General features: G+C 44.8%; 1 protein-coding gene across 2 annotated transcripts in view; it reads left to right on the top strand.

The window, feature by feature from the left end:
* The window catches only part of Gclm (Glutamate-cysteine ligase modifier subunit), an 87412-nt gene that overhangs the window by 36676 nt on the left and 38713 nt on the right, over positions 1-12023 (top strand). For both annotated transcript variants that reach the window (XM_075686636.1, XM_075686628.1), the window contains exon 5: positions 3970-4163. In XM_075686636.1, the coding sequence (XP_075542751.1) occupies positions 3970-4163 (194 nt within the window). The remainder of the gene's footprint in view (positions 1-3969; positions 4164-12023) is intronic.

Below are 12023 nucleotides of genomic sequence, written 5' to 3'. Positions count from 1 at the left end.
GCTGTCTGTAGTTCAGCGCAAAATACCGCTGTTAACCTTTTTTGTTCCTTTTTTCTTTGTCTGAGTGTGCATATGTGGAGCGGTCAGACCCGACTCTTAGATATTTGCAAGCATGCGACAGGGAATATTTTCTGGCCGACTTCTTAAAAGGTCTATCGTAAGGCCAGTCGCACCTTTCATGGAAACGTTCGAATCTTTGATGAACAAGAAAAGAAGTAAAAACGCTACGTCACGGCCGACGCGCATCTTTAATTTCTTTTTCGTGGCAAATGCTTATAAGGGAGACCACGACTGCCCGCGGTTAGAAGTGCGTTTCAGCGTCCTGCGATGTCTCGAGTGCCGTTGAATAAGCGGGAAGAAGTCGTTGAGTTGTGGAAGAAAGCTTACTCGCAGCGAAACATTGCTGCCTTGACGGGCTGCCGGTTGAACACAGTCAACAGGATAGTGCAGGCGTACCGAGATGAAGGACGCATTAAGGATGCGCCGCACGAGAGGCGACCTCGCGCCACGTCGGCGGATCAAGACCTGCAAATTGTTGCTGCAGTCAACGAGAAGCCATTTCTAAATGCGAAGGAGGTGCGCAGTACTCTTGCCCTGGAACATGTAAGCGACAGCACGGTGCGGCGAAGGCTAAGGGAAGCCGCCCTCCGTAGTCGTATCGCTGCTCAGAAGCCCCTTCTCACAGTTGCCAACAAGACTGCTCGCCTAAAGTTCGCTGTCGATCACCGCAGCTGGAAGGTCGAGGATTGGAAATATGTCATCTTCTCTGATGAATCTACGTTCTCAAGCCGCTGGGACCAGCAGAGAAGAGTGTGGCGCATGGAGAATACGCGCTTCTCTCCGCAGAACGTCAAGCAGGTGGCCGCAAGTGGACGCACGTCAGTAAACGTGTGGGTGGCTATTTCGCGGGATGGCCTAAGTCCCATTGTAAGAATCCCTGGGAGATTTACGAGTTCTGCATATTGCACATTGCTGGAGCACGAGATGATCCCCTATGCTCTGAATGGTCCACACCCGGATGGGTATTATCTATTCCAACAGGACTTGTCTCCCGTTCACACAGCAAAGGTCGTGGCACGTCTTTTAGGCGAACTAGGGGTAAGGAGCTTGGAGTGGTGTGCGAAGGGTGCAGACATGAACATCATAGAACATGTTTGGGCACGTATGAAAGCTAACCTTTCAAGACTCTCCTTGGACTCGATGACCAGTGATGAACTGTGGGAAGCCATAAAGCGCGAGTGGAAACATCTTCAAGATGACAAAGCCTTCATCGAGGCTCTCTACGTGTCTCTGCCAAAAAGAATGGAGGCCGTCATTCAAGCAGGCGGAGCCATGACCCGTTATTAACGCATGAAGCCTGCAAGGAAAGGTCAAGCTGTAACACTGATGTATTGGGATACTTTTTGTGTGGATGAAAATTTTGTTACCATTAAGCAATCGTCTAATAAAACCTTTAAATTCACTGCTGCGTACAACTTTTCTTTGTTCACAATAACCGAGACATAGAAAAACACGCATAACAAAACAACCCTGCTTTTTCCTGCGTGCGAGCGCTATTACAGGCACCACAGTATCACGCCGGTATCATTGCGATACGTTCCGCAAGTATGATAAAAAGAGAGCTAGAGATATTTTGCGCTCAACTACAGACAGCACGGTCCACGCTCTGCATGACATAACCGCCTTATCGCTAGCGCCCGGTGACACGCAATCAGCTGCCATTATGCAGTAACGCTAGTGAGGCAGGAGTGCCGACAGTTGGCGGAACCGCGGCGCCCTTTCCACTTTGTTTCCTACAGCGGCCGCAACGCATCGCCCCACGTCGGTTTCGAGGCTATTTCCCACGCGCTCGCGTGTTCCTGCTCATATTGCTCACGATAGTACCTGTAGGTCTGTATACAACACAATATACATTATCATTGCATTTAATTGAAAGCACTTCATAATAAAGAGTAACAAAGGAAAATGACTCAATCAGTTGGCAACACAGCTTGTTTTTTACCATCAACATAACGCCTCCTGCTCTTCGAGAGCGTCGATTTATGAAGAATTATTTATAACCGGGCAAACTAAGCGCATCTATTTCATTTTTATACCAGGTTTCACTTATCATCAGCACATCCGGGGTGAAACCAAACGAGGCAGTAAGCGCAACAACTTGGTCTTCCTTATTTCTGGCTGATTGTACGTTAATGTGGTTGAAAGATAATGAATTCTTGTTTTTTTGCATATAAGTTACCTACTTCGCAAGGCGAGAGAAAAGTAGGAGAGGAGGTGTTTGTAGGTGTGACGTCGTCGAAAGAAAACATCCTTTTCCTAGTCGATCTTATCAAGATCCGAGATGCAAGCTATACGCATTGCTCGGGAAGACTCAGTTTTCCTTTCGAAAACTTTGCCGTCCCTTGTGCATGCAAAACGCAAATTTTTCTCTTTCTTTTTCACAATTGTCATGCCCAGCAGCTTCTTTAATTCGAAACATAAATGCTCGTTCATCTGTACTGGGGCAGACTGCAAAACCAATATCAGCCATTGCAAATCTTTTCTTTCTAGCCTTTTCTAAAACTACATCGCGTTTCGATCTGCTGTAAAACTGTACAAGAATGTTTTACTGCAATGAGCCTTGCGTTGGAATCCTGCGGCATTCTTCAACATCGCCCTGTACAATTGATTCACCAACAGCATCGCCAATGTTTTGCAAAATTTTCAGGAGACTTTCATACTGCAAAACTGGAATACCTTTGATTTCTAGGTTTTTGTTTCTTGAGTACTGTTCCAGCTGTACCATTATTAGTTCATTCGCTTGCGCCTGCTCTTTAAGGAGTGCACACACAGACAGAAGGCAAGCATTCTGAACCTTAATATCTGCATTTTCCTTTTGAATGGCTGTCATGCTAACTTTCATTTCTTCGAAACATTGGTTAATCAGTTCCATTCTAGCTTTTACTTCTCTGTTTTCTAAATTCTCATTCCAGAGAAGCGCACATGTCACAAATTCCCTGCTTCATTTCTTTCAACATTTGTAACATTTCAGGATGAGGTGTCATGCTTGGAATAAGAGAATCGGGCGACGTAAACAAGAACAACAAGCCAAGATATGGCAGCGGCAACAGCAATATTTACATAAATCATAAAAAGTAGATAGTGATGCAATTTCTAACCTGTAAGGACCGAATACGATACACAAGTGTAAGCCGTGTGTCTCCAATGCTGCCGCAGCTGTCAGTGGCACCTCAAGGTGCCAGCGTCCCCTTTTATCCGGAGCTGCTCGTAATGGGCGTCACGGCAGCTGTCGATCGTAGACCACGACGTGCAAGGGGAAGATGTGCACAGTCACACAGTTTGGTCACCGCAGAATCGTTGTCAGCTTGAGTGTGGGCATCTGTAAGGACTGAATACGATACACAAGTGTAAGCCGTGTGTCTCCAATGCTGCCGCCACTGCCAGTCTGAAGCCTAAGACCTTGCCTTCAAAATTATCACATACTTGAATGACAATGATTTATCGGGACATCACCTGCCTCTTTACTGTTCTTGATATTGCTGCTAAGCTGGTCAAAATGCAGTATCATTAGTACAGCAGGATGACCTTTATGTTGTTGTCCTGAACTTCTAGGATAATTACATAGGAACTCCTGGGCTGAAATAATGTAGTGAATCTATTTCAATTCTTGTCCTTTTTGTGCTTTGTCATTGGCTCAATGGGTACATTGCCTGTGCCACCACCAGAATGGGCCGGTCTGGAGTTGCAAATTAAAGAATGGAATAAAGTTGGTTCAAAAGGAATCATTGTGTTGTACTGGCACTTGTCTCTTGAACCTATGTGCTCACTAAGGCTGATTTAAACATCACTTTGTCCACTTGTTAACCTTTATCTATTTTTGGATATGCTCCGTTTATCTTGCACCATCTTGTGACTATTTCTGTATAGCTAGCTTACCATAATGTTGTGGTGTCATGCCCAATTTTTCAGTGCTGGAGGAGCTTGGTGTGTCTGAGCTGGACTCTCTGATTGTGGCCTTCCCACCAAGTGCGAAGTCTAGCACAGAACAAGTGCGCCCCCTGTGGGCTGCCGCTGAGCAGCTCTACCACCAGGGCCTGGCACTCTCAGTCGGTGTTTGTGACCTGGACACAGCGCAGCTGCGGGATCTTCACTCATGGGCTGAGGTGAATAAGAAAGTATTTTGTATCATTTAGAACAGACAGTATTGGTCAGCGGACGCCACCACATCGAAAATGCCAGGCAGTGAATAGCAGCTGTTTTCTTTTCTTTTTTTTTGCCGTGCATAGTGGCAGAATGTCATGCTCTCTTGCCACACAGAACTGCCTGTGTGATGACTATTTTGTTTTGCTAACTCCATGTGTATATTTTACATGCGTTAAGGGGGCTGTATCCTTCAACTTGAGAAAAAATTGTAATTTCTTTTTTAAGGTTATGGATTCATTTTGTGTAATTTGTCTACCAGCAGCTCTGAAGTTGTTCATAGAAGCCAAATGGAAGGCGCCTAAATATCAGTTTCGCCAGCCAAAGTGGAAAAGAATTTCATAGAACTTGTGAAGGATCTCCACTTTTCGGATGCCCATATTTGCAGAGTGTATAACTGAGTGTCACCATGTTAGGTCTCTACTAAAAGCAAGCTTCTTCGCTTCATATTTGTTACCTCCACTGGATCTTTCAAGCAGGAGGGAACCTGTAAAAGACAAAAGTTTTGAGGGTCTCGTGAGCAGAAATGGGTCACTTCCCATTGGCGTTCCATGCCACTTAACTCTTTCCCTACCGTGGGGAAATGGGTGTTTTTTGTTGGTTATGCCAGATTTTTTTTTTCTGAAGGAGCTGCTGCACTCAATATTTTATGTAATACATAAACAAAAAGCAGAATGAATGCTCTTTTAATGCATAGAAGTTTTACTAACGAGATGTATGTCACAAAAAAGGTATAAATTGCCAGAATGAAGATTGTAGGATAAAATTGAACAAAGTTTGTAAAAACACAGTTCTATCTACTAAGAAAAATATTTTACAAAATGTATGAGATATACAAAAGGTATTGCCATCTAATAGGCACTATCGCCAAAATAAATAAAAATTTAATTGAACAGGTATTCCACTAGAAAAATTTAAGTGCTAGCACTACTATTTTGGTGTGCTGGGCTGCGGCTGCCGATGTTCCGGGCTGGCTTGCGTCATTGTCGCTCTCAGAGTCAAAGTCTGACGAAAGGCAGCATCCTGAATTACTGCTGCTCGATCCATCGATAAAATCAGCTGCAAACGCAGCAGAATCGTGAGATATGTGATCTTTCGAAGTGCACGCCACTCTCGGAGGCTGCCATTTTTGCTTTCTGCTTTGACGATCGCCAAGCTTCGTAATGCGTTCAAAAATTAATGCCTATTGGCAGAAAAGTGAACTGCTTAGAAAACAAAAATATAGCTTTCCTCCTTCACATACTATGGCACAGAGTGCCTGTGAGCGGTGCAAAAGGTCTGGAAAGCAGCATTTGATACCATCGGTAGCAGGCGGCCATTTTTGCTTTCTACTTTAACGATTGTGAAAACTTTGGAGCGCATTCAAAATCATTGCCTGGGGGGAAAAAAGTGAACTGCTTAAAAAACAAAAGCATAGTTCTTCACGTCTGATAGCACAGTGTGTCCATGAGCGGCGCTGAAAGTCTCGAAACCAGTGTTTCAAACAATCGTTAGCAGGCTGACGATGCTCAATGGGCACGGCACAGGAAGAGGTAAACGCACTCAGTCATGAATTTCCTCCGTGATTGCTTCCAGCACCGAGTGTGCTCTGCAGAGGAGCATCTTCTACTGTTATGCTCTATTACCTGCTATTTTGAGCTTGATAGTATTGCACATTGGTGTACTTTAGGATTTCTCTGGTGATTAAGGAGTGACGGTCATTCAAGAAATGGGGGAACATTCATTGTTTCAGTAAACTTGACCTTAATTTACCAGAGGAGGAGGCTGTAAGACTCCTCTTCCAGCTTGTGGATTTCTGAAGAACTGATTTGCTCAATATGTGTTCCGGTGCTTTCTTCGAATTAATTCAACCTTGCACTGCTAGCCTCTAGGTTAGCTGACTGCTACAAAAAGACATTGGTACCAAGTTCTATCGATTGGTCAGGGTGAATTTTTCTTCAACTATGAAGCTTTCTTCCTGAGAAACCCATATGGCTTCTCTTTTTAGCTCCAAGGTACTGTCATGGGGATGACCATCTTTTTCTCCATTTAATTATTCCACCTGTTCCTGAATGTGTCTTATTTGCTGATGCACTCGGTGGTGTGCACATTTGGGTACATGGCCTCATCAGTAGCTCTATGTTGGCAAGATAAAAGAAATGCTGCATGCAAGGACCGGTGGCATCATTTGTTTGTGGGGCTTTTGAGCTATGACGTTTATTAATTACGTTCTGTTAGCATAATGACAGTGGTTCCATGACAGTGACAAAAAGAAAGGAAATGCAGTTGAAAGTCTAGCACAAAATTTTTTCATGTAAAGCAGCCCTATTTCTCTTGGTCAATTCATGAAGACTGAACCCAAGAGTCCATTCTTTTTTTTTTTTTAGCAAGATTATATAAACAGTGTGAAGAGGATGAGCTAAATTCAGCATACCCTTGTAGCCAGAAAGGAGAAAATTTAGTCCATCAATCAAGTAATGACTTCTGATTAGACCCTGTTAATAGCCAGCTGGACATGGTACCATGAAAGTAATGATTGACAGCAGGCAAGTTGGTGTGTGTAAATACTGTGAAATTGGATGCATGAAACTACAGAGACTACTGAAAGTATGTGGACTACTGAAAGTATGTGGACAGGATGTGCATTCTGTCTGTCCCTGTCCTGTCCAGCTTTTTTCGTCAGGTTATGTAGTTTTGCAAGAATGGAGACCTCGAAGGCCTTCTCGGCTCTATTGGTAACGAGACAAGGCGACATACATGGCAGCACTCTACAGTGAGGCTCTTTACATGAGAATTCCATCGTGAAAGTTGCCAGGCCCTGTGACTGAATGCAAACAAAGTTGCACAACCTTTTACATTCTTAAAGTCCAACTGCAACGTCATTTGACCTTGACCTATAAGTGAGTAGTATATATTTCTGAAGTAATTTTGGCAAAGCTGCAGTGCTAGTAATTATGTAGTTCTCTTAGTAGTTCTCTTGTAGTAGTAGTTGTAGTAGTAGTAGTAGTTGTAGTAGTTGTAGTAGTAGTAGTTGTAGTAGTAGTTGTAGTAGTAGTAGTAGTAGTAGTAGTAGTTCTCTTGTAGTTCTGTAGTTCTCTTAGTAGCCTTTAACAGCACCTAAGCAGATGAAATGTGCACCTGGTGGTTAGTGGCTGTGACGTAAGTGCAGGGAAATCCTGATAACTCGTATTGACTGATAATTGTAATTGCTTTGTTGGTCCTGGCAAAGTGCTTTATATTTGAATAGAGAAAAACTCCCATGAATTCTAACTCCGAAAATGGTGTAATTGTTATTTTGAACAACAATTTCTTGCTTCGATGGACTACTTTTTGGACAAACCTTAGCCCATGGCTCAGGTTCGATGCGTCGCTAGCTACCATATTGTCGTGTGCCATGAAAATTACGAGGAAGGACACACGGGAAGCTGAGACCGAACTGGAGCAAGCAGAGCGGCGCACGCTCAACCACGTCATCTCTAACAGTGGGTGCACGGGAGGATCGTGCGCATAAAGCCCCATCCTTCTCTGCTCACCCTCACACGTTTTCCCTCGCACCTACAGCAAATGGCGCACGAGGTGCAATTTTATCGCTCTTGTGCTTTGTGCAGAACCTAGGCTTCTTCCTCTACATGTCGTTGTGCACTGGTGGAGGAAGCTTAATTACTTCTTCAATGTGAGCCTAGTGATGGTGTTGGTTTTGCGCACTGTACCGCACAATTGATCGAATGCTATATATATTTGGAGTCATGACTAAAACTCTGTTTTATACGAATAAATTTCCGGTCCCCTTGGATTTTAAATGAAAGGACACCATCTCCAAATCTCATGCCGAAAAAATTTTTTGAATCCTTCAACTATAAGTGAAGTTATCACACCAATACCCAGCTTTCCCTCTCATTTCATCTCTGCTAGCGTGCTGGAAGCTACACAGCAGATAAGCCAAGACGGGGTAGCCCTGGCCAAAGTTGAGTGTCGCAGTGGCAAAAGGGCTCGTAGTGGTACCCCATGGTGGCTACGGTAGACTATGCTACACAGAACACTGCTGCTGCCTTGTAGGCCATGCACAGCTGATGCAGCTATGCGCAGTGCAAAGATGAAATTATCTTTGTCTTTTTGAGGTTGCAGACATATATATTTCTCATTTTCTTAACTCAAAATTAGGAATTTTGTATTGCTGAGAATGCCCTCGTGATCACAAAATCAGTCAATAGAGTTGGTTGGTCCCGCTGCTTTCGATGATGCTACATGGCAGCATTGCGGAAGCAAGAGCAATGAATTTTTCGCTGTTTTTGACATGAAATTATAATTCCCTGCTGCATACAGTACAGTAATATTTAGCTCACATGTTCACAGCAGCCTCTACAACAGATCGGCTAGGATTTCTTACTTCATTCGTAAGGTATTTCAGGGCCCCTTTAAAGGCCAACTGCAATGGAATTTTGGGCCTCATAAAAAGCCTAGATTGAGATAGTGTAGATACAGAACAACCTCAATGCAAAATCTTACGTTTGAAAAACGAGTGGATGCGTCACAAAAGACTCGCAAAAGTAGGTGTTTTGACACCGAAACTAAAAAAAAGCATGGCATTACTACTCATCAGAAGTGACGCATGACTCGGATCATGAGACTCCTTGACATGACCTCTGAGGTTAGCTACTGCCTGTGGTTGCCTGCGAAACACTGAAAAATCTTAGAGGCAATGGGCTGGTACAGTAGAATCTTGTTAATAGTGATGCCATTCTATGATTAGTTAGGAAAGTGTTTCAGGGCCCCCTTAAACACTTTACTGATAAGCCAGTGCATCAGCTGTTCGCCAAGCAAGAGCTGCTTGAGCACTATAAATGAAAAATGTGTTGCAGATGTAATGAACACAAATACAGGGAAGTTGCCGTAATTAAAGATCTCTTAATTCGAATTGAACGGTTGCTCGCAACAGAGTCATATGTATTTGAATAGGGAAAAACTCCTGCAAACTTAAACTCCTAGTGTATTGCTTAATAGTTATTTCTAACAAAATTTCTTGCTCCCACAGACTGACTTTCGGACAAACCCAAGCCATAGGCCAAATTCTGGTCCATCTATAGCCACTGTAACCATGCCCACTGGTGAAATGGAGCCTTTTAGCCTTGTGTGATACGTGTCACAGTGCATCCATCACCTTCTCCACGAAACCAGGGTGAAGTGCCACGCCATCAACATTTAGCATGCTGTCATCGCCTGCTGTGTCCCACAGGGGCATCTACATGAGCAGGCATTTGGTATGTTGCGACACCACGTACCTGAGCACACGAGGGTTGGACCCTCATGTGTGTATCCATGCGCGGCTTAGCCGTGTCCTGGGAAATGGGGATCCTGGGGGTTGAGCCGATGCTGGGTGTTCGGACCTTTCAGGCCGCTGGTGGAGGCAACACACCTCCTTGGCCTCTGCTTCATGTATACGGCACCTCCAGACTGACCCACCCGGGGGAAATTGGTAGTTGCCTTTTCCTGCCTCTCTCTCTCTCTCTCTCTCTCTCTCTCTCTCTCTCTCTCTCTCTCTCTCTCTCTCTCTCTCTCTCTCTCTCTCTCTCCAACCTTCGTCTTTCTGTCACTTCTCATCTTTATCTTTCCTGTCTTCTCCTGGCTTCCCTTTACTTCCCATTTTTCCAGGCTGCAAGGGTTAACCTTGTGTGAATAGCCAACCTAGGTTATTTCATATTTGGTTATAGTGATAGCGTACAGCTGGCGTTTGCAAGACCTGTTTTTTCAGTCCTTGTAGTGTCCTCTTGTAGGGCTCCACGGTCAGTGGCTGGCGTTATTGCTGAAAACTACGCATTCCTCTATGGCTAGTTCCTTCCCCCCACTCCCTGATTGCCCTCAGAAAAGAGGGTGCACCGATCAAGTATTCCAGTTTTTTGGTCAGCAAAAAGAATCTTTCCGTCGGTGATATGTTATTCATTCTGAAGAAACCAGATAAACCAGTTCGAACAATTTCACCGTACCTTGTTTCAAAGTCTTTGACTGAAGTTCTTGGTCCAGGTTATAAGGCGTCGAGAATGGCAAGCGGTGATCTCCTCCTGGAGCTCCGCAATCAGAAGCAATAAGAGAAATTGCTGAAACTAGTGTTATTTGGGGAGACCCAAGTAACAGTAACCCCACACCGTACTACGAATACCACCTGTGGCGTAGTCTCAGATGATCTCTTGGCTGAAGTGGAACTCCTGGAGTGCTTCAGTGAGCAGAATGTGATCAATGTTGGAAGAATTAAAATGAGGCGGGACGGCAAAGTAATTGAGACTGAGCACCTGATACTCGCCTTCGGCTCAAGTGTTCTTCCCAAGTCCATCGAGACCGGGTACATCAAGCTTCGCATAAGGCCATACCTGCAAAATCCCCTCCGATGTTTTAAATGCCAGCGTTTTGGACACTGTTCACAGAACTGTCGATGCTGCCAAACTTGTGCGAAATGCAGTGCCCATGAACACAGCTCTGAATCTTGCGAGAACTCTCTCCACTGTGTAAACTGTGATGGGGAGGGAGCATGCCGCATACTCACGGTCGTGCCCATCCTGGAAAAAAAGAGATTGTGACGATAAAGGTAAAAGAGAATATTTCATTCAAAGAAGCATGCAGGTGGGTATCCTACCTGCCAAAGAACAGCTTTGCCGATGTGGCGCATCTGGGGGCAGTGCCACAACGGCCCCCGGTGGCTGTCCGACCCACACGCAGAGAGGTGGCAGTAATGCCATCCCCCCCCCCTCCCCCGGTAGCGGCAGCTAGCGCTGCTCCGCCGCCCCAGCCGAAGGGACCATCCACCTCCGGGCTGGTGGCCTCAAAGGTCTCGTCTGCCGAGACGAGGCCTTCTCGTCGAATGCAGGACTCGTAAGAGCGCATGTCCAGCGCCTCGCAAGAGGTAATGGACACAACAACCAGCCAGACGGCACCACCAGCGCTTAAGGAGCAGCGAGACTCGCGATCGCTCCAAAAAGGACAAACCTCGCGTCATGGCGCCTGGAAACGGCCTGTGAGCACTAACCTTCGTCTCTTTAACACAGAACACAAAACACATTTATCATAATGGAGACACAAATACTACAATGGAATGTTAGAGGACTTCTTCATAACCTTGACAATATTAGAGAATTCCTACACAAACATAATCCAAAGTTGCTGTGTGTTCAAGAGGCATATCTTAAACCTACAAACACTAACTTTCTTCGCAACTGCACCATCTTCCGAAAAGACCGCTACGAGGCCAACGCCTCTGGCCCTGTAGCAATAGTTGCCGACAAGTCTGTGGCTTGTCAACACGTCGCCCTTCAGACGCCCCTTCAGACGCGGTGTCATTTTGGGCAATCCTTTTTAATAGACTGGTCGCTGTGTGTTCTGTATACATGCCCCCTAACTATCATCTCAGAAAAAGCGATTTCTATAAACTCATTGATCAGCTTCCGGACCCTCACATACTCGTGGGTGATTTTAATGCCCGTAACACAATGTGGGGAGACTCGCGAAGTGATGCAAGAGGTCGATTCATTTAAAATTTTCTTCTGACCTCTAGTGCCTGCTTGTTTAATAAGATGGAGCCGACCTATTACAGCGTCCAACACAACAGTTATTCATCAATAGATCTAGCAATGGGCTCTTGTTCTCTTCTGCCTCACTCGGAATGAAGCGTCATCAATAAAGTTTATGGAAGTGACGACTTTGCTGCAACTTTAAATCTGATTACTCTGCATGAATACCCTCCCCATATTACTCAATAGAAATTAGCGTCGGTGGACTGGGTGCATTTTAAGGAATCAACTTATCTACCACAAGATTTTATAAACAATTTTTAATATGGATGATGATGTTATACATTT

The sequence above is a fragment of the Dermacentor variabilis genome, chromosome 1 (assembly GCF_050947875.1).
Source record: "Dermacentor variabilis isolate Ectoservices chromosome 1, ASM5094787v1, whole genome shotgun sequence".
Lineage (NCBI taxonomy): Eukaryota > Metazoa > Arthropoda > Arachnida > Ixodida > Ixodidae > Dermacentor > Dermacentor variabilis.
This window is presented reverse-complemented; position numbering and strand designations above follow the sequence as displayed.